This window comes from Rhamphochromis sp. 'chilingali' (assembly GCF_963969265.1).
Source record: "Rhamphochromis sp. 'chilingali' genome assembly, chromosome: 5".
Classification (NCBI taxonomy): domain Eukaryota; kingdom Metazoa; phylum Chordata; class Actinopteri; order Cichliformes; family Cichlidae; genus Rhamphochromis; species Rhamphochromis sp. 'chilingali'.
This window is the reverse complement of record NC_137932.1, coordinates 1216321-1243981: the sequence shown is the minus strand read 5'-3', so window position 1 is coordinate 1243981 and position 27661 is coordinate 1216321. Positions and strand designations below refer to the sequence as shown.

The following is a 27661-nucleotide window of genomic DNA, read 5'->3' as shown; positions in this document are numbered from 1 at the left end:
ATGAGCTGAGCTGTACAATCACAATCTTTCCCTCTATAAAACATTATTGTTCCCATTACCTGTAAGTTAGTACAACTTTGTGTTCCAGTGGTCAGCTTGGTATTAAATGCAACAACTGCCTGGTAACAAGATAGTGATTTGAATCAAGTGTTGTGGAGCAGGGAAGCACCTAAAAACCTAAAACAAGAAGTCCCAGTGACTATACTAAAATCAGTACTTTTTAGTATATATGTCTCAAAAACCAGTAGACAGACTGGGGGAGCGTGAGAGAGAAACACCTATCCACCTTTAAAGGTTAGGAAAATGAGACAGAGTGGTTTGGTGGAAAGCTCTGTGTTTGGGTTCAATCGGAAATCGGAAGTACGTCACCAGTCAGCTTCCGTTGCCATTTTGACGAGAAGAGCCGAGCGCCTGGTGGGACTGCGTGTTTATCGTTCGTGGGTTTAATTTGAACGAAACAACCCGTCACAATGGCTATGCAAGCAGCAAAACGCGCTAATGTAAGTGTGAGAAAGTGGGACTGTGAATTTTGTGATAAATAGAGCTTCAGAAACATTAGCTCAGTTAGCTTCGAAGCTAGCCTTAGCTTGTGTTAGCGCACGGTTAGCCGCTTAGCACGTTAGCAAAATGAAAACAACAACATTGTATCGTAACATTTCTCGTTGGTGCTTTTTATGATGTCTATCTTGAGCACACGGTTAAAGTCGTCTTCTGTTTGAGATGATTGATGCTGTTCGGGCTTTGGTCGTTAGTTTAAATGTCTGAGTTGTATACGTAAGGGCAGGAGAGGGTTGAAGGGGCTGGTGGGTAAAATAAAAGGAAGAAAATAAAACGGTTTACTACTGATTTAACTTAACTCCGGCAAGGTTTGAGTTAAATGTCTACAAGCTACGTTTCCGCGGTAGCTTTGTGTTGAATGCTCGTCAGTAGTCGTAACTTCAACAGTGTTTATTTATCCGAACTGTTTTATTGTTTTTTTGTGCTGCAGATCCGATTACCTCCTGAGGTGAACAGAATCCTGTATGTCAGGAATCTTCCTTATAAGATCACAGCAGAGGAAATGTATGATATCTTTGGGAAATATGGACCAATACGACAAATCAGAACGTAAGTGTTTCACTGTAGATTTTCAGAAATAGCAGTTGAAGTGCATGAAGTCATATTTTGGAGTTGGACTCCACGTTTATCTGTCTTTCTCTATCTTTGACCAATATCTTCAAATGTTATTCAAATCTCTCAATTATTTAAAGTGGACATAAAAGCACTAAATCTTTCTGCTACTTTACTGTACATTAGCTAACTAGTCACAGAACTGATAACTCTGTAAAAAACAGGTACATTGAAACTTAAAAGCAGTCTAAGGAGGTCACTTTTCTCCATGTTAAAAAACCAAGGACATACTGTCCACCACTGTAGGACTAAGCATTGTTAGCTAGCTCCAGGGTACCTTGGGTGAGCAGACAGAAGGGCTGGCAGAGCAGATGCCCCACAGGCTGCGGCAAGCACTGTTGTATGCAATAAAATAGTCTTTCTTTTCCCAAGCGTTTCCAACCAGGTTACACCATAATGAGTTACGACATGTGTATCAGATCTGAAACATAGCTAAGTTCCTTACTGATGCATGATCAGGAATCTTAGCATTCATTGGTGTGTTCACAATGAGAATAGACAGACCAAAAACAAAAAATGGCAGCCTCAGAGGAAGAGGTGCAAACAAATTATGCTATTTTGCTAAACAAATTGTCCTTCCTCATCTAATAGTTTTGTATTATGGCACATTATTTGTTCAAAGTCTGATCTAAATTTGAATTTGGTGGTAATTTTATTGCGTTAGAGCACTGACTGCAAGAAACCGCAAGCTATGACCATCACGACTGAATTTCTGAAGCATTTCCTCTAAACTTTGTATTAGCCCGGAGCTTCTAGCCAAGATAATAAGACTGGATTCAGAGATAAACAGTACAAAGTGGGGTAGATGGTACATAAAAATCAATCTTCTAGCAAATGACATAATGACATTATGTGGAGGACTGCTATGAGAATGGATCCCTGATGTCCTTTGATGACCTGAGGAAGAAGAATCTGTCCTGAAGAAACTTTGTTTTATATCTCCAGTTAAGATCTTTTCTTAAAGCCACTTGGTTAAAAACTGCTCCATGAAGGAAACTCGCCTGGTCTTATTTCAAAAGTGTATTCTGTCTTAATGTGTGCTGTTCCAGAACCGGGGTCACAGGTCAAGGGAGATGTGGGGCTGTGATTTGCATGTAACAAGTGATGCAAAACGAGGGTCGTAATTATGTCAGAAATGTTTAAGTGCAACCATTAATTGCAGATACAGACTGACCCATTATGACTTTCTCCATCAAACGTACAATTCGGCAAAAAATTTGCATAAATATAAACCAGCGTTATGTAGGCTGTGCTTTAGATGTAGCCTTGAGGAGGGTTCATTCCTGCACAGTACGTGGTTTTGCACAAAGGTACATTCTGGCATAACTTTTCCAACATTATGTCAAAACCTTTAGTTACCCTCTCCATTAGATCCTCAAATATGTTTATTAAGAAACTTTACAAATGTTGTAACAAAAACAAAACCACTCTGCATAGAATCCTATACAAAGGTTGATAGAATACATAAACTTATAGTTATCAGAGTCAAGCATTGACTTCTCTTGTTTTTGCTGCTTCTTCAACTTGAAAATCTTGCAAAAAAGGACAAAGAAATACTTCTTTCACATTATCTCATTGAGTGCATCACTTCAAAGTTGAAGTGAGAAAAAGCAAAGCCAAAATGTAATGGATGGAAATTCCCCCCCCCCCCCCCTCACTGTGGACAGTATCCGGATGGATAACTAGCTGAAAACTAATGCTTTAAATGGTAAATGGCCTGTATTTGTATAGCGCTTTACTTAGTCCCCATGAACCCCAAAACGATTTACCCATTCACACACTGGTGATGGCAGCTACATTGTAGCCACAGCTGCCCTGGGGCGCACTGACAGAGGCTTTAAACACCTGTTTGATAGTTGACATGACAGTTTTTTAAAAGTAGGGCTCCATGTTTTAAATTAGTCTTAATAAATGTAGTTTTAGGTGTTTGTACTGGGTGAAGATTGCTCGAGGTTTGAATTTGATCCACAAATGTCGCTAACAAAGCCACTATCCCCAATCAGGGGATAAACAGGTGAGATATTTAGCAAATGTAGCACGCTTTCTTAAAGTTGTGTTTTCAGCATGCAGGCAGTGGGCAAATTTAAGCGAATGTTCCAGTAAAATCTCCACAAAAAGTCACAAACAGTGTAAATCCAAAGCTAGCCGGACCATAACCTCAAACAAGTAAATAATGGCTAAAATCACAGTGTTTTTAAATTCACTCAGTCTAAGGTTAGTGACGATGAGGTTGCTAAAAGTTCCACTGCTGATGAGAAGAAAGATGGTCCTGACCAGAGCTCTGACTCTGCCAGCGTTCTTCAAGAACATAAAATCCAACAGACCTGTGTGGACTCTTATTTGCCTTTATACAGACTAGTCCATGTGATTGTTCAGTGCAATGGCACCAGCTGCACATGCACGGTCCCAGAACTATAAGGTTACTATACTGGCATGTCCCAAAGGTCGTGTATTCCCTGCATTGCAGTGAGAGAGCTCCTGGATGTCCTCGCCAGTAAAGTAATAATTTTTTAAAAAGTCCACTTTATTCAGCTCAGAGGAGGTCTAACATTTAATTAAAAAAAACACCCCGCTGTCATGTGTATACAATAATAACACAGGAAATAAGAGAGGGCTAAGAAAACAGGAAAATGCCCCACTGTCACCCACCATCAGTAGGTCTGGTAATGATTTCCTGTGTCTGATGTTTTTCGTAGAGGGAACACGCCTGAAACAAGAGGAACCGCTTATGTCGTATATGAAGACATCTTTGATGCCAAGAACGCCTGTGACCACCTGTCAGGCTTCAATGTCTGCAATCGTTACCTCGTGGTCCTCTACTACAATGCAAACAGAGTACGTATGAGCATTACATCACTGCAGGCACAAAGGTCTTTTGGACCACATGGTTCTTGGAGGTCCCTGAAAGTAACTCTGTTCCTCCAAGCTACACAGATAGCTTCAGGGCTTCTCAATGTTTGCGTTTGAGCTGACAGTATAACTGCTAACATGACCTAACAGCCAGCTGGTGAATGACACAGCAAAACATGTCATTGCTGTGTCATTGCTTTCCTGATGATAGCAGAGCTCGAGTCTTTGGCCAGCACGCGAGGAACAGGGTAGCTGTAGCACCACCCCCTCCGTCACTTAAATGCTTTTATGCTACATTGAGAAGAAACAGAGGGTGTAAATACAGCCGGTATGGCTTTTTTAAAAACTTTGTTGTAATCCTTTGTTTTCAGTCTTCACTTTTTCAGTGTTTAGATGCCAAAGGCAGAAAATCACGTGTAATTGTGCTTTAATGAATCAGCATTTTGTTGTATTTCCTCAGCTACTTCTAAACATGTATAAAGACTTAAAGTTCCCCAAACTATCCCTGCAGTGCCGACACACAAATGAGGACAAAGTGCTCTCACAGAACAGGGCTTAGTCTGTGCTTTAATATTAAATAATATATAGTTTTGCATTTCTATAAAATGAACAGAATATTCATGTACTTTTCTTTAATCAACTCTTTTCGCAGGCTTTCCAGAAAATGGACACAAAAAAGAAAGAAGAACAGCTGAAGTTGCTAAAAGAGAAATACGGCATCAACACAGACCCTCCAAAGTAGTCTTCATAAAGCATTTCTTTTCAGTTCTAGATGTGACATGTTGCTCTGTTTGGACTGGTTTGTTCTAGTACAGTTGTTGCTTATACATCCTTATTTTGGTTTTCTGATTTTCATGATCAAATCTGTATGAACCTGGTTACACCGTCAGTATTTGAGTTCAGACCAGGGCAAAATCTGCTTGTCAGTTTAACTTTAAATTTTTGTTGTGTTCCTGTCAAAGTGATTGACAAGCGAGACAACCTCTTTAGCAGGAGACACGTCCTAGTTTTCACCCAGGGCAACATGTTAAAGTCTGCTAGAGCACATTGCTTTTCTCTCCATACTTTTAATTTAAAGCTGACCATGGATTTTCATTTCTATAAAATAAATCTTTTTTTCTAAAAGCTGCCATCTCCTTGTGTTTTTAACATACTGTAGATGTAATTTAGTGGAAATGCTGTCCTCTGCGTGAACCCATTTAGATCAATAGACTGTGCATTTTCCACATTTGCACAAGGGTTAGGGGTCGGCCGATTCTTAGTTTGCCTCAGGTTTTAAATGGCTTGTGATGCATCCCTGGGGTTTCAGTGGGATGATGAGTGTGGAGACGAGAGCCGCATGGTGACCTCTGTGCAGTCAGTGGTGTGCAGAGTCATGGGTAAACACCACAGGCTTTCTCAGTCACTTCCTCTGAACAGTGTTTGCATTCCAAAGTATTACCAGGAAAACACAGGATTTCCAGAGGAAGAAAAGACGATCACAATTTTAATATTAACATTAAATCATTCCTTAATAGTGACACCTAGTGGTTGTACAAGGACATTTCAGATGATTTTATTAGCTGCGTCATTACAAGGTTTTCTATGGCCTTTTAGTAAATTAGGGCATTATTTTTATGTATACCAGTAAATCTGAAATAAGGACCCACATTTGAATTTTACATCAAGTACCTGTTAGAGCTGACAGATGTGTGGCTGAAGATCACAGCAAGGAGTGCAAATCCAAAACAATTCCAACAGTACTTGTTTTTTATTGCTTGACAGTAGGACGTACTGTAATTATCTAATAATAACTACCAGCTCAACACTTACAGGAACCGGATTAATCGCTTTTCCTTAATTATGCTTAACTGGACTGTTAAGTACAGTAAACAAGACTAAACACATCACTTCTGACATTCAGTGGATTGATAACATCTTGTTTTGGACTTCTTTAAGTTACTTGAAGACGTTTCACCTTCATCCGAGAAGCTTCTTCAGTTCTAAGGTCACATGGTGGAGAGTCCCAGATATAAACCTAGTGGGAGTGACCCCCCACAGAGGGACAAAAGGACCCCCTGATGATCCTCTAATCGCCTGAGCCAAGGTGTGAAACTGGGTGTGGGTCACAATCAGCCAGAGTTTCGGGTGTGTTCATTGTGAAACCTGGCCCCACCTTATCATGTGATTTCCTGAGGTCAGATGGCCCAGGATGTGAGTGGGCGTTAAGGCGTCTGGGGAGGATCTCAAAACTGGATTATAGATGGCAGAGAGTTGGTGTCGTAAGCCCCGCCTCTGTTCAAAGATGGTCGCTCACAGTGGACATAGATGCTTCTTTCACTCCTCTTTCAAACCATCTGTCCTCTCTGTCCAAAATGTGAACATTGGCATCCTCGAAAGAGTGACCTTTGACCTTTAGATGCAGATGGACTGCTGAGTCTTGTCCTGTGGAGGTGTGGAGGTCATTGCAAGCTCCTTTGACTACGATGACCTGGATGACTGAGAACCTTCACAGAAACATCTTGTTTTATTGCCGTGGTTCTTTAGAAGCGAACGATCCCAGTCTCGGAGGACTCACAAATGTAAAGTGGAATCTTTAATGTACACTTTATATATTTCCTTTGTAAAAGCATGGACGGAAGGGTATGCTAGGCTTTGGCCCACATCTGTCTAAAACTGTATGTAACTATGAATAACGTGTTTGGGAAACTACCTGCACAGCAGGCAGCACTGTTAGTTCTCTCAGCCTCAGAGCAGCGTTTCTAATTTTGATTGAAGCTGTCAGAGAAAACGGCAGCTTTGAGCAGCCATGATATTAATTTACAGAGGCTGTTAGAATTATATGTCTAACGTTAACATGTTGGTGACACAATAATTTCATCCTAATGGCACTGACGTATTCATAGGGTTAATCTTTGAGACAAAATATCACGAGGTCGTCATGATTTTGCAAATATTCCACCTGGTAGTGCAGTTTGCACAAATTGTTTTAAAAATGCATTCAGCCTACAAACATTACTGACGAGTCAAGATCTGCACAAAGTGACAGAAACACTGAAGCAGCTCCACATTTTATTCTTATTGTCATGTTTGTCCTGTTTGTCAGGTGACAGCAGAACCAACACAAAGCTCAGAGAGCAATGGTGACTCAAGATCACAGGTGAAACTGGATGATGACCTGGTGGTTTGTGACTGTATTTGAAGCACATGTGTGACTGCATGTATGTGGAGTGTCTCACTGTCATTCATCAGGTGACAGAGGCAGCTCTGCCATGTTGTAGCTCAGAGGTGAAGAGGCGAGCTCACAGGTGACTGACTGATGATTTGATGCTATAGATTAACTTGTAATATATTTTTATTATCATGACAATTGTTAGGCTGCTGATGTAAATTGATTCATTAGTGTTTATTTTACAAAGAATCTGAATTGACATGTCTCACTGTTTATATGGCACAAAGCCATGTGTTATTTTATCAGGTGGCAATATGTCCTAGTGCAGTCAGAGGGGAGGAGCCAGGGCCAAAGGTGAGGCACATCAAGCACAGAATAATACTTTTAATCTGAGGATAAAACGCAGGTACTGAGGCTGAAAGAAGCTTCAGTGCTCTCAGAAGACTAAAAACATGGCTAAGGTCAACAATGACTCAAATGAGATTACGGTAAACAATGCTGCTGTGTGTCCACCAGGACAGACTGGACAGTATAGATGTAAAACCAATATGCCAGCAGTTTATCTCAGTTAGTGAGAGGAGCAGGCCTGTGTTTGGCTGCTTCACATAGTGGACATTGAGTTGTTGTGTGGGGCATGTAGCCCATGTCTGTTGCTGTAACCGTAGTTCATGTTTAGAATAAAAAGCTCACTGACTTGATCGGGGCAACAGTGCCTAAACTGTTGCATAATGTTGCTGAGAGATCTTTGACTCTGAGGTCATCTTAGACGAGTAGTTTTATGGACAAAACCCAGCAGGTCACTCAGTGTTCCCTTAGTGCCAAAATATAACAGATGTTGGTGTAGTATAACTGAAGTAATGTTGTTAAGTCCTTAAAGTCATATTCTTTTATTGTCATGACTGTATTTGAAGCCATTTTTATTTTTGTATGATACCTGATTTATATGGAATATGGCTGAAGTAAACTAAAGCCTGAAATACTTAGTCAGTCATTTGTTTAATAGTAATTTAACATTATATAATTCACATATAAAACTATGAATTGTAATTTTAAATGGTTTAAAAGCAGGTAGAATAGCATATGTAGGCAAGTATACTTCTCCTTTTTTATCAAGAAGCAAAGACAAAAAGGACAAAAAAAGAAACAGGGCAGGTTCAGTGGTCGGATCGTCCGTCCCCACCGACGCCAAAACCAAATCTACGCCCTTGTGTAAAAGTATAGAATGGAAGTTGAAATGTAGTGAAACAGGAAATAATTGGGATTGAATTGGAAATAATTAATGTCGGCTAAAACCTACCAACCTACCTTGAGTGTAGCTGTGAGGAAATGTACTTGATTTTACACATTTGTGTTCAATGGAACGTTTTCACTCTTTGTTTTTGTGTAGTTTATTTTGGGTAATTCCGTCACCATTTGTGTGAGCGAATACGCTCACGTTTTATTATTTTTATTTTTTATTATTTTTATTTATTATTATTATTTATTATTATTTATTATTTATTTTATTATTTTATTATTAATATTATTCTATTATTATTATTATTTATTATTTATTTTATTATTTATTTTATTATTTTTATTATTTTATTATTTGTTCGTAGGGTTTTTTTCTTGTTGACGACCTTCCAGCTGTTTCTGCTGAACATCTGCCTACGAACAGAAAACTTGATCAATGTGGCCAGTTTGCTTAAGCCAACAGGTGTGTATCGCAGTGTGTAGGAGAACCCACACATACACTGTGATAAATGAACATTTTGAGTACACGGTCGTGTTTCTTGGGCCAAGAGTCCTGAGTGCTGTTTAAAACTCTCAGTTAGCACCAAGTGACTGCAGAGACCGAATAACCACATCAGTGTTCTTTTTAAATTATTGGTTGTATGAAAAGTGCTGAAACATCTTATTTAATAGTTGTTATTTCTATAGTATTGATTTAGTTTGGCTTAATATGTAAACCCTTAATGATGGTGTGACTTGAGCGGTCGAATAGCAGCACGATACAAAGGCTGCCTACTAACGACATTGTTTTGTTTTGTCAGTGTCGGTGCTCCTTACTGTCTTCCTTCCCATAGAAACAGTAAGAAAGTATGATATGTTTTATAGGACTGTGAAAATGTTCTCTGTCATCACGGCTGCACGACGTGTAATTCATCTGAAATAAGTAGAATAATGGAAAAAGAGAACAAGTAACCAAAGAGGAGACGGTAGGAGTATTAGTTAAACTATTAAAAGTGATGAAAATAAAGCTTAGACAGGTGAAAACTAAAAAGTTTAATAACAATCACTGAGAAAAGCTTTAAGAGAAACATTAGCTCATTTTGAATTTGAATGTTTTTTGCAGATTGGTGAACCTCTGCCGACACTTCTGAGAAACGCTGCCTGCGTCAGTCATGTGACGAAGTTCACCACATTATTTGCAAAATGTTATATTTTTCAGTTCCACTTAAAGAGCTAATATTTTGAATGAAATAGTAAAATGTCTCAGTTTAAACCTTTGGTATGTTTTCTATGTTCCACTGAGAATAAAAAATCTTAGCATTGTGTATTTGAAATTGGGTTTGTAATAATTATTACTTTAAGGTAATTGAGAAATAAATGTATTAGCCAGAAGAACAGCTAATGCTAATATGTGTCCAATCGTATCAGTGACACCTTTTTGTCTCGCTAGCTCTAAGCTTAAACAACGACATCAGCATAGGTAACTATGAGGGGCCACATGAGACCAAAGGTTGGGGACCACGAGCGTGCCTCCATGATTGACCTTTAAGTAACTGAGCAGACAACAGCCCATTGAACTCCTTTTATTAGATTAAACCACAACACAGGGAGTAGTGCAGCCATGTCGTCAGGGACACAATACATGCTACAAAAGAATCCTCGTACACGGTTGCCATTGCTTACATTTGGTATCTTGATAGCAGTAAGAATAATAACAGAGTTGTAATTAGAAACATTATCTGGCCAAAGATGTTCATGTAAAGAAGTTCAGATTAGAAACTCGACAGGGGGACAAGTCACACTGCTGTAAGATGACGATGGACTGCTATGATATATCTTTATTGCAGTACTGTGTATATTATGACACGTCACGTCTCCTCTATCCTCCGCTAGCTCGTAAAATACCGGTGGTTTTACGCAGGCTGGAAAATGGGCAAACAGGTGATTTCCAAAGCATTCTTGGGCGGGGCACTGCGCTTCACTGAACTTCTCTACACTTGGTATGCATCAGTACGTGTACAATTTGTGAGAGAAAAGGAGTAAAAAAGTACAAAAAGTCTGACTGACTGGTTAGAGAGAAAGACTTTGAGGGGTTGAGGAGGGGGGCAAAAATCGTCCGATCTACTAAACACACGGCTTTACGGAAAGGGCCGTCCTCTGGTAGTAATGAAACGTCATTCACTGCTCCTTTTGCTGCTTTAGCACTCATTTACTTCCACTGAAAAAGACAAACAAGACACTCCAACAGCCTAAGAAACAAACAAGAAAACAACTCCTCTGAATCCATCGTGATGATATGCAACCCGTGGGCGAACGCGAACGAAGTGGATGCGATGGTAACATAGAACAATCTAACTCCTGCTGAAGTGTTTAGCTCCAGTGCTTCCACTTCATTTCAAAAATCCTCCATGTTCAACATCTGTTAATTTGTATGATGACTGGATTGTTGTGTTTCAGTGCGCGTGGAGCAGGGGTTTAGTTCTTAGCAACATGTACCACACCTAATCTACAAGGAAACATGCTCCCACACTTAAAGCAGTCAAAAGAAAACGTCTCGACAAATCACAAAAAACCTACATCCCATACGACGGACTGACTGCGGTCAACTTTTTCCTCCCTAGTCAGTAAAAATGATCTCTCCCGGTTCTCCCACCACCAAAGTGTCATTGCGCTGCTCCGATAAGGCTTCCTGTCATCGATCATAGGATGCAAAATGAGGAGCTTTTTTTTAAGGCAGAACCTAAAGGCATGCAAATTAACTACATTTACAGTATTTACCGACAGCACGAGCATGTTTTCGGAAGGAAAAGTTGGACAAAGTCCATCTCTTCTAGAGCTATTGGTACTTGAGACGATGGATAGAGTGTCTTATTGGAGGCAGATACATTATCATAGGAATTTGGTTCGGTTGACGTTACTCGGTATAATGAAACACACACAGCTAGCGCCAGTAAACTCGGAACAATAAATAGAGTAGCGGCAAATTCAACGTAGCACATCACTGATGCGCAAGCTCCAGTAGAATGAACCTGTATGGAAAATACTTTGCACACTTCACATTTTGGCAGTTGATCTTTAAATAATTTAAATATATATTCATATTTATAGATCTATATATATATATTTATATATATTAATTGTGCGAGGTGTTTATATGTAGCGAGAGTTGTGTGTGCGTGTGTGTGTGTGTTTGTACTGTGAGTGCGCACCTGCACACTAGTTGTATGTTGTGTGTAGATCTTTTATAGCAAATAACATTCTCATGCACACGAGTGTTTCAAACACAAGAAGCAGATCCATTGAAAGGTAGTCCAAGCATATATAGAGATTTTTTTTCAGTGGAAATAGCTGCAAACTGAATGGAACATGAAATTCTTTCTGTGCAGTCCGTGGCGGCTGGTGGAGCGCTCCGCTCGCCCTCCGGCCTATTTCTGGAGGTCACACTGCAGCAGTAATACGATGGACGGGTCGCTCTTGGCCGCCTCTTTGAACTCCTCCAGCGAGATCTGATCGTCGTTGTTCTTATCCATCTTGGAGAAGATCTTGTCCACCCTCTGCTCGGGCGTCAGGCCGTCCTCGTTCATCTTCATCATGATCACCGTGCCCACCATCTTGTAGATGGCCTGCAGGGGGAGGAAGAGGGCAGAAGACTTTTAGAGCACGCTGCAAAGTTTCCTTCAGCTGCCAGTCTCTAAATCTGTACTCTAAATATATGTTCCTGTCTATTTAGTCCTGAGGAGGCTGTAAAACGTTGTGAAACTAGCACTTGTGTTAGCTGTTAGCTGCTGTTAGCTGCTGTTAGCCTGTTAGATACTATTAGCTGCTGTTAGCAGACGCTAGCACACGTTAAAGATGCTTTACATTGTTGAGCTCGGACACTTACATAATCATTCTCACACAATATGAAAGTGAGATTTTTGGGATAGTTTTTCCTGGTACTGGCTGGCATAATATTAGCTTATATTAGCTGGCTTGTTGTCAGCTGTCTGGAGATGTGAGGGCTGCAAGTCTGAACTGCTGACAATAAGTAATTGCGACAATATTGGGAATAAATTGACAGTTTTGTGTGTTAGAGGCGAGGCTTGAGGTGAGGAGGAAGAGGATGACATGGAAATGAGGAAGGAGGGAGACTGTGAAAGATGTACATGTTCAACTGTTGCACATTTATAGTTTGAAAGAGCTATTTGTGATCTTAAAATTCAAAGCAACTTCTATCATAAGTGGACCACACATGTGGCGGCTCTCCAGCCACAGTCCAACACCTCTATTTAAGATGGTGGGACAACATGGCAAGTTCCACAAACTGTGTCTGCTCCTCCGTATTCTCTATGGATTAATTATGAGTTTATGAAAATACAGAATTAATCACTAATCGATGTATATTTACAATATTCTTATTTTTCTATAAATACCCTCAATAAATTACTTACTGTACCTTTACGTGGAATTTAAGCTTCTGAGTTCGATCTACGTGATAAAAATACTGTAATCACAAACTCTACACAGTAACTTATTGTGTAGTCTGACAACAACAACTATGACAAACATGCTCTTTACTGTTGTTTCCTACTAAGCATTTCCAGTAGCTTCTTCAAAGAGAGAAACTCCACTGCAGTTATAGCCAGTCGGCTGCAGAGCTTTCACGTGTGCTTTAGCTAAACCTATCAAGGATGCTGAAGTATGAAGCTGCTTAAAAGTGGTGACTTTGATAGTAAAGTTTGCTGTAATGTCTATTAGGAGGTTCTATTTGTCGGTATAATTGGATATGCTGATCAAATAAAACAAGGACAACACAATATCTGCAACCTGCGCCGACTACAGATGTTGTTAGTGTTGTTCACCCGCACGACCGACAGGGTGAAATACAAATCTGTGCAAGTTTCCTCTGAAAAAGCATGAACACCGCCTCTCTTCTATTGCTGCTGACACAAAGCTTTTTAATTATGTCTTTTGTAGTCAGAGAGACATTAAATTCTATATGTTTCAGATCGCCTGCAGGCGGAGAACGAACACTGCATATTTTCCTTCAGCTGTCACGTTCTAATGTTTTCGGGTGTCTTCGGATGTGACGTTACCGTTCAGAACAACTTCACTGTGGATTTTGTTGCTAATGTTTGCCTGCATGAAACAGTGGGAAATGCCTTTGGGAAGCATGAAAATGAACTGAATGCTGAATATGAAGAGGCATCAATTCCATGTTTCTCCAAATGGCATTTTATTGATCCTTAAACAAGGATCACGAAAGAATGATAAATTAATGGATGCCTCAGTGCAAACAGGTCGAGGGGCAGGAGTGGCCTGAATTACAGATGAGGACGTTTGTCTTTAGCTGCAAATTGTTTGAACAGCCTGTCTCAGACTCGACAGCCTCAGCTCAGCGCTCAGTAACCAAAGTACAAAAATAGTTGTCCTGGTGACTCAGCAAGTTACAAAGCTAGTATAAGGCTGTCCAAGTAAAAATAATCAAACCCCTTCAGAAAGTTTCTAACCACATTATACCTCGATGATCTCCAGCATCTCCACCCGTGTGATTTTGCCGTCTCCATCCAGGTCGTACATGTTGAAAGCCCAGTTAAGCTTCTGCTCGAAACTGCCCCGTGATGTGATGGACAGTGCGCAGATGAACTCTCTGAAGTCGATTGTGCCATCGCCGTTCTTGTCGAAGGTCCTGAAGGCGTGCTGGGCAAACTTGGACGCATCGCCATAAGGGAAGAACTACAAAGAAAGAGAAAGGGGTGGGTATGTACTCGGGTATGTTTCTATGATTCAGTCATTTGAAGTCATTGGGCACAAGAGCCTTTAGATAATGTTTCAGAAATACAACCTCTAGTGTTTTTCACACGAGTGGCCAAATAATGTACAAACATGACGTCTCCTGAGAAAGCAAAGCATTTGCAATCAGTGAACACTGATTATCTTGGGTGGCTAAATGAACTTCGATTTCCTATTGCAACTTTTGTAGGCTGTAGCTTTGTTCTCATTAGATTCACCAGTGACAGTAATTGTTCCAGGTGGTCTGTTTGGCAGTTGGATTACTCAAAGTTGTGGACAAATGTGCACAAAGATTTAGCAGAAGTGTTGGCTGAACGTCAGAAGCTAATCTGAGATGGATGAACTGAACTAACAAAAGACTCGATATCCTTGTGGACCCAGCCTTGGTCGAGGTTTTCAGTCTCACGTGGCTGTTGCTGTGTATTCATGTGCAACCATCCATACTGTAAAGATGTCCTGGATAGCTGTCGCTTCCAAACGCCCAGAGCCTGCAGTCTTTCTTAAATTCTAGTTCCAAAACAGGCAACTCCGGTTTACCGTGTTCACGAGTCCCTGAAGGTGACCCCAGGCTTTCCCATGAGTAATGAACGTCAGGATCTCTGACACAAGTCGCAGCTAGAACTACTTTACACTTTAGCTCCAAGAGATATTCACACGGCTGTTTTATCCTGACACGTGTGACTTTAATGTTCCAAGTTACATGACCTTTTCCCTCACAGCTTTGTTTCGCCGGACTTCCTGCTGATGCTGATCTGATGTCTGATACATGTGCATCTGTTGGCTATGCGGCTGCTAACGTGAGGGTGATGATATTCACCTGCAAGCGCGGTAGAGCCCATACTTTTGTCATTTCATCAAACCTAATTAAATCAATGTTTTGTAATTACTTTAGTGATTAACTCACTTTAATTTAGCACTTTAGCCCGATTGCTAGTGAAAAATGCCGATAATTATCATCATCGGCCTTCTCAGCAGGACCACATTAGCATTCTGATTGGCTGAAGGTGTATTTGTAGCATAGATGCTACCTTTAAGGCAGTTCTGTAGATAATACCTGAATTATGTAACTAAAAACAAACCAGTTGAAGGTGTAACCATGTGCAACATAATTTCATTTGTTGAATGTTGCAGATGTTTTTATTTCACTCAGCTTTTCTCTGTTTTTGTCCACTGATGCCTAATTACACAGCCCATCTCTGCTCTCGACAGTTCAGTAAAGGCACAGGATCCACTGGGTTTTACCCCCAGTAAAGTACTTGAAGCACAAAAAGTGTGTTGACAGTCGAAGCAATCCATATCATTACTGCACGCCAGCAGCATATGAACACAAGGGCAGAGATTAATGCTGTAACTGCGTGGAAGGCCACCAAGCCCCCGCTCAGCTCTTCGTCATCTACCGTACAGCACGAACCCTGTGGGCGGCTGCGAGAAGCTGAGCCATTCATTAGACATAACCTTCCGTTTGACCTCCCTGGTAAAAAGTCTGGGTCGATGGTTAATCTTAGCTTGAGCGAAGCTGCTCCCTGAGGACTTGGGCGGGCTGCTTCAATCTTCATCGAGCAAATGGAACAAAGAGAAAGATATTCCATGTTGTTTTATTACTTTTGCACCTGATTTCACCATAACTCGTTCAAGGTCAGGCGCAGCCATGCCACAGAGTGAACGTGTAAAATATGAGCAAAGGAGTCTGTGCAAAAGAAGAAAGTCAGGCCCTCTTAAACTTTGTGTAATCTCTGCGTGTTCACAGGCTCACATTCAGGAACCACAGCAGGCATGCGGGTACCTTCCCCATTTAATATATCTGGAAATGTCAAGGCATCCTGCTTGTACTGACATTTGCAGAACTACACAATGAGCAGCTGAGTTGAAACACAATTTTTCTTTTTCTTTTCAGTGAACGTCACATTTCCACTATCAGATTTCACTCAGAAAGAAACGCTGTCGTCAAAAGAAGACTGATATTTCCTTGTGCAGTAATCTTTGACAGCATGGATTTGTTCTTGGACCTTACCAGCCTTGCACACATAAAAAGCACAAGCAAGACCCCGGCACAGCACAGAGCGGGAATCAATGACAAAGATATGGCATCGATTAAGCTGTGAAAAGCATTAAAAGCGTGAACAGTTGAAGCTGTAACTTCAAAGTGTTGAAAAAAGCCTGCAGATGGGTAACAGGCAGCAGTTAAATCTGGCTGGTTTTCACAACCAGTGGAGTTAAAGCAACATTAGCAGTTATTTGAATTGCTAAACTCACCCAGCTCCGTTCTGGCCAACATCAGTGTTAGACTCGGGTTTGTGTAGAAGCCTCATGCTCCCCCATGTTCACCAGCAGGTTTGCTGTTCAGTGTTGGACACGTAGTTTACAGCAGAGCCTTCATTTAGATGAAAAATGTATCTGGTCAGAAGTGTGGGGTCACACCACCTGTTCTGTGAATTCCTGTGTTTCCACAGGTCGATAAAATCAAACACCCAGACTCTCTGCTGACTGAGTAACTACAGAGTTATTCAGCGGTTATTCCTCCGGCGCTAACACAAAAACTGTACGCCTCAAGCTTCATAGCATGGATTTCCAGGGCTGAGCAGATCCTGTAGCTGTTGTGTGCAGGTAGCCCAGTACTCGTGTCCATACAGTGCACCTGAAGCGAAAGAGTGAAATTGTGTCCCAGACAAGGTAACAATGAACTTAGTCACACAACAGAGCTCTGCAAAGCTGACTATAACTCCAGAGTCAGAGGATAACTCCCTACAAGCTGACCACAACAACCTTCACAGCTTTGGTTTAAACGGTGATATTTTAAAAAGGATAGCAGCCGATGACAGCTTGGTGACCGAACTCATCAGTTTCAAAGGCTGCAGCCAGAGGAGAGCACCCGTCAATCATTATTCGTTATTAGCACATGCACACAGGGGCATTTAAGGACGCTTCCCAGCACTGGACTCTTGAGGGGCAACCACAGGTTCTGTCCCTCTCTGACATCCTGTTACGTCACACACCAGCAGCACATGTTTTGATGGAAACCTCACATAGCCTCTCTACTTAAACCAAACCCTGCATGACAAATTTTCTGCTTTATTCCCAAATGAAGTGCAGTCCAAGGTGTTTTTCAGTGTTCGCACCGTTGTTGAATCTGTTTTCAGCTAGTTCCCAGAGCCGCTGGCTGTCCCTTGGTTGTATAGCTTCGGGCCAATGAGGACTGAGACATGTAATGTTCTGTTGTTTAAAAGCCAATGTAACGATACTGGAATACACAGCAGATGAACTGGAAGTGTAATGACTCTCATTGACTCTCACATGCTAAAGTGACATGACTTATGCAGCATATAGTTGCTTGTTTGCACATCCAGAAACATTCGTTAGGTGTTTGTGTAGGTTACAGGACAGCACAGAAGCTCTGATCACAGCAGCACAAGAGCATCCTCTAAGCACCACAGAGGCAGGAGTCCACTGACTGTATCACCCATGCAGACTGTCCAAAAGTGCCCCAGAGACTCAGCACAGAGCAGCGAGATGTTAGAAGCAAGCTGGGATGGTGTACAGTGGGAGGCACAACCAAGTGGCTGTGCTAGCGTACAGGAACATCTGTGCCACGTATGAAGTCTCCAAGCTCCCATAGGAGCTTCCAGTGTTCCACACAGACAAGCAGCTGCTGGCCGACCAACCACACGCAGTGGTGACTGACAACGATAGATGAGAGAATCCCAGCAGACAAACAACAAAATAAAGACATACTCGGTGCCATTAGGAGCATCAGGCCCTGTAACCCCGAACCTGGAACAGTGACTCCAGCAGGTTCCAGGCACAACATCAGAAGTTTGAGGAACAGCTAAGATGCACAGAAACCTCAAACTCCTAGGCCTCTGCTACAGGACCTATACATGCATGTATACACGTGTCTGTATACTGATCAACTACAGCAAGCCAAAGCCCATGTGTGCAGCAGACAGTCTCGTCACACTCAGAAACAAGGATGCTGCCCCATCCTGCACTAAGACTGGGGGAGGAGACAAGGCCATGAATCCTAATGGGAAAATGGATTGCAGTGACTTGGAGATGAGGGATGAAACCACAGAGAGTAAGGGTTAGACCGTGTTAGCTCAGGTTATAAAAGCCACAATGAGGTCCCACCCATGTAAATTCTGCTGCAGTGCGAGCCGATCAGACTGCAGTGGGAAGTTTAGAGAAGTTCAGAAGAGAAAAGATATGCGGGGGAGGAGGGTGTCAGCGGGCACAGAGATGAGAAGAGACAGAAGAATTTCAAAAGAACGAAAGGAAAAAAGTAGCAAGGCAGACAAAGTGTGAGAGGGAGAACGACAGAGCTTACACCCATGATCCAGGTCCTTATCTGCCCTTTCAGAGAAGCCACACTAATGCGAGGCTGGAAGTCCCTTTAGGGCAGGGACAGCCAGCGCGAGCCAGCTTGCATGCACGGGACGCTTTGTGCATCAATGCAAAGTGGCTTCCTTCCCTCCTTCCCCCGCACGGTTCTGCCTCAGATCATCCCCCAACCCCGGAGGAACGGGAGGAGGCACGTGGACCTACGGGACGACGCGGGAAGAGTTGAGGAGAGGGAGGAGGAGGCTAAGTGAGAGGGGAGAGGAAAGGTGCCAAGGAAGGGATGCGGGAAGGATGTTTAAGGGGTGGGAGGGGAGCGAGAGAGAACGCCACTGCAGTTCCCCAACAATCTGATAAGTTATGAAACAGTTACGTAAAAATGAAGAAAGAGCAAACAGGCAACAACAAAACGTTCACTCGATGGCACGCAATCACAGTTTAACAACCAAAAATGAGCTCGTCACCACTTGAAGGGACCGTGTCCTCGACTTTACACTTACAGATATTAGGCCGTTAACGTCTCCATTAAGTCGTTCTCTCCTGCTGGTCTGGCAGCTGTTTGCAGCCGGCCATCAAAGGATGGGCTCAGTGCCAGACCGCTCAGCCAAGGGCCAGGCGCACAGGCGCAGCTGCTCTAATAAAGGCTAATGTCGCAAGGTTTGCATGCGTGTGTGTGTGTGTCAAGGCTGATTCTGTCAACAAGCACACACCACCTGAAACATGCTGCTGGTAAATGGAACATTAAAGCCTTTATAATCAGCCTGCAAGCTGGTACTGGTGCTGATCCAAACGCTGGGAGGCAGGGAGACTGGGCGAGAGAGGACAGGAAACGCGTGTGGGAGAGAAAGACACTCAATCGTCACACTTAACTGAAGGCCATTTCACACTGACAGAACGACTGCAGGATCATGGAGCAGATGAATATTGCAGCTCCAAAGTGCCGTGAAACTGCAAGTGACTCAAACGAGCTCATCAGTAACAACCAGCACAATGACTTTGACTCCAAAATAACTTCCAGGAAGTGTCTGATCTGCATTTCTCTTTAGCTGAACTCTGCCGGCTCTTCAGATAAGCGTTCGGCTGAAACTGCAGCTTAAAAGCTTTGAGTGATGACATCACAAGGGTCAGCATTTAAAGACATTATATTTACTATCCACAGTTTCTGATACAGTTTGGAAGCTGCTAATACTAAAACTGCTGCACTGTAATGTGTGTGTGTGAGAGACTGATGAGAAGCAGCAGATAAGGACGAGCTGTTTGGCATTTCTCTGCAGTTTGAGCTAAACTCGCCACCCATGACGAACTCTGCAGTCAATCCAAATCCCCGGACCTTTAACCAGGAAGTATTTTCATTTTGACCAGCGCTGCCAAGTTTCTGTTACCTCTCGCTGAGCTTTCGAGCTCATCTTGCTAATGAAAGTGGGCAGCACTGCCAGATATGAGTGAAAGCTGTGGAACACGAGAAAGATCAAGTTTTATCCACTCAAACGTCCACAGTGAAGGTGAGACAAAAGATATCGTAGTTTCTGAAGGCGATATGGCGCCAAATGCAAATTAAAATATAAATACATGCAGGTGATGTGACAGGATTATCCTAACAAGCCACCATCACACAATGACCCTATTATGATGTTATCGTGACATCATCATGACTCTGACTACAATCTAGGCTCCAACCAACCCAGACCTAGAGACCATCTGTGATCGTTGGGGTGGCACTGGTTGCTAGGGAAAAATGAGAATGACCAGCGAGTGAGTGATTGGTGTAAAACTGGCTGCTACAGCCCTACTCACACATGGGTCAGTGCCCACCCCCTCCAGCAACTCCAAGTTACTATGGAAAAGTAAGTATTAAACAACTGGTTGTTGGAGGTCACCTGGATAAAACTGGTCATACATGGAAAGCTGCTTTTAAACAGAGACAGGAGACTCTCCTGTACAGTGAGGTAATCTGAAGTGTAAATACATTCGATGGCTTTTCCTGGAAGCAAATTATAAGAATCCATCAGTAAATTTAGTGCTGAATGTATTTTGTTTTTAAATGCAAGCATCACTGCTTTGCTTTAACCTCCTAGGACCTGCGTCCACATATGTGAACATCACATTTTGGGTTATTTAGACAAAAATACTCAATTTTGCTCAACAAGGGCCTGATATCCACTTACGAGGACATTATCCTGCTACTGTTCTATCGAATATCCTCATAAGTGGCTCTCATTTTTCTTAAAAACAAAAATAAGGTAAAAAAAATAATCTGGTGATTCTTTGTTTTTACATTCATCAGGTCCCAATCAGCCCAAATATCAAAGAGAAATTAAAAATGCTGCTGTGGAAGAGTTCAGGTCTGAGGAGGTTAAAAATAATAACAGATGCAAACCAGCCTTATCATGCATTGTGCTTATAATCTTACCAAACAAAGCCAGTAGATGAGCTGCTTTACATGCTGCAGACCTCTGCAAATGTCAAACCACATGACCTATTACCATCCATGCACTCAGAGTCCCACAGCGCCCGCTCTGAACCGCTGCCCTGTCGATGCCGTGCTCCGTCACTCTAACTGTTTTTCATGGATTGGGAATCATTTGAAATCTATCCCTTTCCAAATGATTCTACTTGCTGCTTCGATAGAGCTGCACACAGTGAACATACTCGACACTCAGTTTGCTGGTCATCGCTTCCCTTAATATGGACGGTTCAATATTCTTTTGTCAGGGAACTAAACCCAACAGGGAGACAATAACAATAAATCAGACTGATAAATATAGTAATAGTTTATGATCTCTTGGTGATGCATCCACACAGCCCCCCCGAGGTCAAGGTCTCCTTGCATAAGAGCCCTGCAGGACACTCTGTTCTGCCTCTCTGTTGTTATCAAAGGCACATTTGCTATTGGCTGTGCATCTCTCCAGTACACGAGCACAGGGTGCAGAGGTCAGTCTGAGCCTGTGATCCGCCCTTCAAAGCGCTCGAGGTCTGTAACAACAAGGCTTTAGCTTTGACGTGTTTCATACGGTTTCCATCGCTCTGGCACCGGGAGGGGGGGGGGCCTCACCTTTCATGCATTCCTTCGCCAACAGCGTGAGATGTAAGCAAAGATACCCTAGCCTCGCTTTGCTCTACGGCTGTTTACATCACCACGCCACTGGAGGTCCTGCTTCATCGAGCTCGAGAGCAGGAGAGGAGAAAACATGCATAATCAATCGGGGGGGTGGGGAGGTTGCAGCGTGTCTGCTTGCGTGTGCGTGCGCTCTTACATAAAACGCTCAGTGACGTGCCAGATACAGACACTGAGCCGGCGCAAATCTGTGGCTGCTCCTGCGTCCAAGGCCCCGGGGTTCAAACAGACAACACAAATACAAACACACACTTTGCTCTGGAAAATGCATTTTTAGTCATCCGCTCAGGTGAGTGCCGGCTGCGATATCAGCTTTGTAGCAAGGGAGCAGTGTGTGAAGAACAGTCAGTGAACAAGAAGAGCTCACCTAAGACGCGAGTGTCGTTTTCATAGTAAGTAGAATTATTTTTGTGAAATCAAAGCTGCTTTTCATTTTGTTGATTGATGAAACCTCCGTCCTCACACAGTCAAACATCTGTTTCTTTCTTCTACACTAGCATCTTAGGGAGCGCAGGTAAATGGAAAGATTAAAAAACTAATTTCTGAGGTCAAAGTCACTTATTTATTACAAGAATAAGAACACAATCCGATTTTCTCTGATATTATAACGTCTTATGAAACAAACTGGAAAAATTGTTCTGAAAAAACTTGAGAGATGTTTGAAACTTTTGGGAATAATAACCTGAGCTTAGGTTAGACTTTAACATCAAACATACAAAATCTTCTGAGTCTTGCAAATGTATCTCAGAGAACATCCATATTTTTTCTTTTCTCATAAATGTAAATCAAATCAAATCAAAATTTATTTATATAGCACATATTAAAACAACAGTGTTGACCATAGTGCTTCACAGTCAATAAAACTGTGACAAGTCGTAACAAGGTTTCCGTAGGTGAACCTGCGGAAGGATCATTACTGTACAACTGTAATCTTAGATGGTGCAGATGTTCTTCTTTTTGTCCTGTATCCCAGTTTATACAGCACCAAATCACAGCCTTTATCCTGGAAGCTCTTGGCGACAGTGGGAAGGAAAAACTCCCACAGCCTTCAGACATTACTAGATTTTTCTCTACGGTACCATCGGGGAGAAATGTACTAAAGCTTACTGAAAACACGTCAGCGCTCTGCTCTGCGCCCTCCTGCTGTCACTTTATGCTGACCTGTAAAACAACATGTGTTTGCTGTCGTCTTAAACCACACGTGCTGTTACCATAGTAGCCAGGAGTGCAGTTTTTTTAAGATGACGATTTTAAGTAAGCAAGTTTGCTTTGATTAGAGGGGGAGGATTTTAAAATAAGGACTAAATATTGGGCCTTGAGCAAGAGAAGCCACTTCACAGAGCCATAAACCAGTCCCACCAGTGTCTGTTACGACACCACATACAAACGATACGAAAGCCTGCTTTGAGAAGCTGGCGAGATGTCCCGCTGCAGTCCAGAAATCGGCCTGAAAAGCCCGTTCCTGGGCTGCTTGTGCATTGAGAGGAATTTGGCACTAACCTGTCTCCAACCCTGGTTATCAGTGGTTACAAAACACCCATCTGGCAGCAGCAACTCTGCATTAGGAGCATAAATGACAGCACAACAGCAGATGGCACTGTTGAGGTGTGGAAGCATATTTAATGCCCGAGGGAGCGAGTGAGGAGAACAGCTATTGGCAACGAGGAAAGAATGAATAAACGCATCATGTTGCTTCCATAGCAAAATTCCTAAACAATAATCCAGATTAAAACTCTTCATTCTGATACATAAATATCAGATATACATATATGTGTGTGTATTAGTCGGTCTTATCCACCATTATTCCTCCGTGTCTCTCATCAGACACAGAAAAGCTAGTAAGAGGTGCAGGAGTGAGTCACTGCCAGCTTTGGCAGGTGGACCTGAGGGCTACCCTCTGCGCCGTGTGACGTAGTTCAAAGCGAAGCAGAACAACAGGGCAGAAATAAAAGGACGACTGTTTTATCTTCCCTTTGCCAGTGGTGAGTCTAAAATGGTCTTTTAAGAGCTTGGCAGATAAATCCACAGCAGCTTGTGCTTTTTTGAAGGCGTCTTTTAAACAAAAGCTCACGATCGAGCTTCTCCTGCTTAGCCGGGGCCAGGAGAAGAAGAAAGGAGGCGAGGGAAGAAAGAGATGTAGCGTTTGAGAGGGAGGGAGGGGGAGAGGCAGGGAGGGGGAGAGGCAAGGCAATTTTATTGGTGTAGCACACTTTCAGCACAAGGCAATTCAAGGTGCGTTACATGATTAAAATAAAACATGAAACATTATAAAAGTAAAATACAAGAAAACATTTACAATAAAACAATAATCAAGACAATAATTTATATGAAAAATTAAAACAAACCAGTAGAGAGCCATAATAGGATCAGTTACTCATAAGCAAGTCTAAATAAGTAAGTTTTAATTTTAGAGTTAAAAGAGTTCAGTGTCTCTGCAGCTTTGCAGTCTCCTGATAGTTCCAGATGTGAGGGGCATAGAAACTAAAAGCTGCTTCTCCAGGTTTAGTTCTGGTTCTGGGGACGGTCAGTAAACGAGAGCTGGAGCACCCGACTGATCTGGATGGTTTGTACCATGACAGCAGATCCCTAATGTACTCTGGCGCTAACCCATTCAAGCATTTATAAACTAATAAAAGCACTTTAAGGTCTATTCTGTGAGCTACAGGGAGCCAGTGTAATGGCTTTAGAACTGGAGTAATGTGCTCTATTTTCTTGGTTCTAGTGAGAACACGAGCAGCAGCGTTCTGGATCAGCTGCAGTTGTCTGATTGGTTTTCTGGGTAAACCTGTGAAGATACTGTTACAGTAATCAAGGAGATGCATGGATGAGTTTTTCTAGGTCTAATTGTGCCATCAGTCCTTTAATCCTAGAAATGTTCCTCAGGTGATAGGAGGCTGACTTTGTTATAACTTTGATGTGGCCCTGGAGGTTCAGGTCTGAGTCCATTATTACACCTAAAGTTCTGGCCTGGTCGGTAGTTTCTAGTTGGACCAGCTTGAGCTGATTACTGATATTTAATCGCTCTTTTTTGGGTCCAAAGAGAAGTACTTCAGTTTTGTTATTGTTCAGTTGAAGGAACTTATGAGACATCCAGTTATTAATTTGGATAGGTTCAACATCACCTGGTGACATTGAGATATAAAGTTAAGTATCGTCTGCATAATTGTGGTAGTTAATATGGTGGTTATAATCTGGCTTAACGGGAGCATGTAAATGCTAAATAAGAGGGGCCCTAGGACGGAGCCCTGGGGGACCCCGCATGTGATTTCTATATTTTGTGATGAAAATTGGCTAATTGACACAGAAGTTCCTGTTCTTAAGGCCGGACTTGAGGCGGTGAGGAAATACCACACAACGGGGAAAAGCCCCAACAACAACACAACAACAACACACGACCTCCTCTGAGTTCTCTCTGGATGTCTGCAGCACGCTTCATTACTTGCATTGTGCTTCCATTTTACACGACTCATCAAACATCCTGGGCTTCTTCCTCCTCGAGCATGAATTCATTATTCATGACTGCTCAGTCATGTTTGAGTCTGTGCGTGCGTGCACACATGGAAAAGCCCGGTCCTGACTCTGCACGTTCACGGCTCTGTCGCCTCTGCTGCCACGGTGTTGTTTCCATCTGACTTAGAGAGGGCTAACACACCCACACGATGTCTTAATGGCTTCTATCATCTCCCCCGTATGAGCCTATTTATAAAAGTCAGGGATGTAATTTTGACGTGTGCTCGTTCTCACCCTGAGGTGCATGCCAACGTACAGCTAGCTGCACTCTGGAGGCTACACGTCTGTAACCTACTTTAGGAGCACCTGCCTTACACGCACTGAAGTGCTGCCAGCTGACTGCTCTAATTTTAAGTAATCAGTAGTGCTCTGATTTGATGTGTTGCGTGCTGTGGTGTCGCAATTACATGAACAGCAGCAACCTTCTCCTCTCTCGATCCACTTCTCACAGGTACGGGCGTCCTGCCTGCTCTCTGAGTTTGCTCGGAGGGTAACTAGTCTGTCCGGCAGAAAAAAACAAAGACAACACGTCCAGCAAAAATGCCTTGTTGATGTCAGTGGTCAGAGGGAAACAGGCAACAGTAACTCAAACCGAGGTATGCAGAAGAGCATCTCTGATTGCACAACATGTCAAACCTTATAAATGGTAAAAGGCCTGTATTTGTATAGCGCTTTACACATCCAGTCATCCACCCATTGGTGATGGTGATGGCAGCTACATTGTAGCCACAGCCACCCTGGGGCGCACTGACAGAGGCGAGGCTGCCGGACACTGGCGCCACCGGGCCCTCTGACCACCACCAGTAGGCAACGGGTGAAGTGTCTTGCCCAAGGATACAACGACCGAGACTGTCCGAGCCGGGGCTCGAACCGGCAACCTTCCGATTACAAGTTCAAACTCTTGAGCCACGATCGCCCCTTATACTTCTAACAAACTGACTCTTTGTTGTATCGCTTGGTATTTTTCACTTGCTGTGGATGTAAACATTACAACAGTACGATTGCAGGTCAGTAACAATCTCACAGCCCTCGTAAGAAACCACAGGTCTAAAATCCCAGAGCATGACAACTTCCCACCTCTCGTGACTCAACTTTGGGAGTCATGGAAGAGCGGCGAGGCGTCCTCCGTGATGCATCACACCATCCTCGTGGTGAGTATTGAGATGGAGGTACAAGGTAGCACCTTTGCAAACATCTCTTGCCCATAGGCCAGAATTTTAACAACATGAAGCCGTTTCATGGGTCCATCCTGTCTTGTATTAATGGTGCAGGCTGCTGCAGGTAGCGTAACAGTGTTGAGATATTTTCCTTGCACACTTTGGGCCCACAGTACCAGCTGAGGATCATTTCAACACCACAGCCTACCTGAGTATTGCTGCGGATCGTGTTCATCCCTTTACGACCACATCTTCCGATGGCTGCTTCCAGGAGATCATTCCACTTTCTTGAACATGACGCTGTACTTCACTGTAGTTCGTTCAAATGGCCTCCACAGTCACCAGATCTCAATCCAGCAGAGCACCGTTGTTGGATGTGATGGAACGGAAGATTTGCATCACATGCACCAAACAAATCTGCAGCAACAGTGTGATCCTGTCATTTCAATATGGACCAAGATCTCGAAGGAATGTTTCCAGCACCTTGTTAAATCTGTGCCATATAAAATGAAGACAAACGAGCTTCCAACCTGGTACCAGCCAAGAGTATCTAATGAAGAGCCCCTGAGTGCATGTGCGCAGTTCTGATATTTCAAAAGCGTACGGACATCACACGCGCTCCACTACAGTAGCTTTGCATGACAATGGTTCAAATGAATCCTTATTCACCTTACACTGTGGAGCAGGTGTATGCCTGATCTGCTCTACCTGACATCATACGTGACATAACTTGTTTGGCTCATAGGCGTACTTACATCGACCTCAGTATCTGACACGTTGATCAGTTTGCGTACCTACCATCAGAACAGTACAGAGAATCTGGAAAAACATAGCAGATCCCTTTATAATTCTGCAGTTGTATTCATGTTTTATATCCAAGTCTGTTGATTATTATCATCGTCATTATAAAGTCTTACTTTACAGCTCAGGGACATAAATATCTAAACTTTCTCCAATTCTTCAGACTAAAAGAGAAGCTAACGCACTTACTGATGCATAGTGGCCACATGTAGGCTAGGCTATACGTCATGTTCTATGTAAGTACTGAGGCGTAGGCTTTATGGGTGCTTATACGTGATGTTCTGCAGCACTTATCACGTCAGTCACAGCAGTTTGAATCGGTCCAGATTTGCCTCCATAATTAAATGCTTTTGGAAAAACAAACTTCATTCTGGGAATCTGTTGGCTTTATTATCTGACATGGCATACCCACGGGGAAGGAAATTCAGATGCTGCTGATTGAGAGACCCTCACTGCATAACCACCAATTTAATAATGTGTTTATCTTACTGCTCAAATCATATCGATGCAATTATGGCACAAACTGAAGCATGACACGAGCTGTTGTGTGGTTGGGATCATTTTGTGACAGAACAAAGGTCTCATCGC

At 42.6% G+C, this 27661-nt stretch overlaps 2 protein-coding genes across 2 annotated transcripts in view; one reads left to right on the top strand and one right to left on the bottom strand.

Annotated features, from left to right (window-relative positions):
• The first annotated feature begins 366 nt into the window (after window positions 1-366).
• sf3b6 (splicing factor 3b, subunit 6) lies at window positions 367-5147 on the top strand. Its single transcript, XM_080883357.1, has 4 exons — window positions 367-500; window positions 989-1107; window positions 3867-4005; window positions 4673-5147. The coding sequence occupies exons 1-4, from the start codon at window positions 471-473 to the stop codon at window positions 4760-4762; spliced, it is 378 nt and encodes a 125-aa protein (XP_080739483.1). The 5' UTR covers window positions 367-470; the 3' UTR covers window positions 4763-5147.
• Window positions 5148-9963: 4816 nt separating this feature from the next.
• vsnl1a (visinin-like 1a) overlaps window positions 9964-27661 on the bottom strand; it is a 36233-nt gene continuing 18535 nt past the window's right edge. Inside the window, exons 3-4 of the mRNA XM_080883927.1 lie at window positions 13886-14101; window positions 9964-12009 (exon numbers count right to left, since the gene is read on the bottom strand). Coding sequence (XP_080740053.1) covers window positions 11812-12009; window positions 13886-14101 — 414 coding nt within the window. The 3' untranslated portion in view covers window positions 9964-11811. The remainder of the gene's footprint in view (window positions 12010-13885; window positions 14102-27661) is intronic.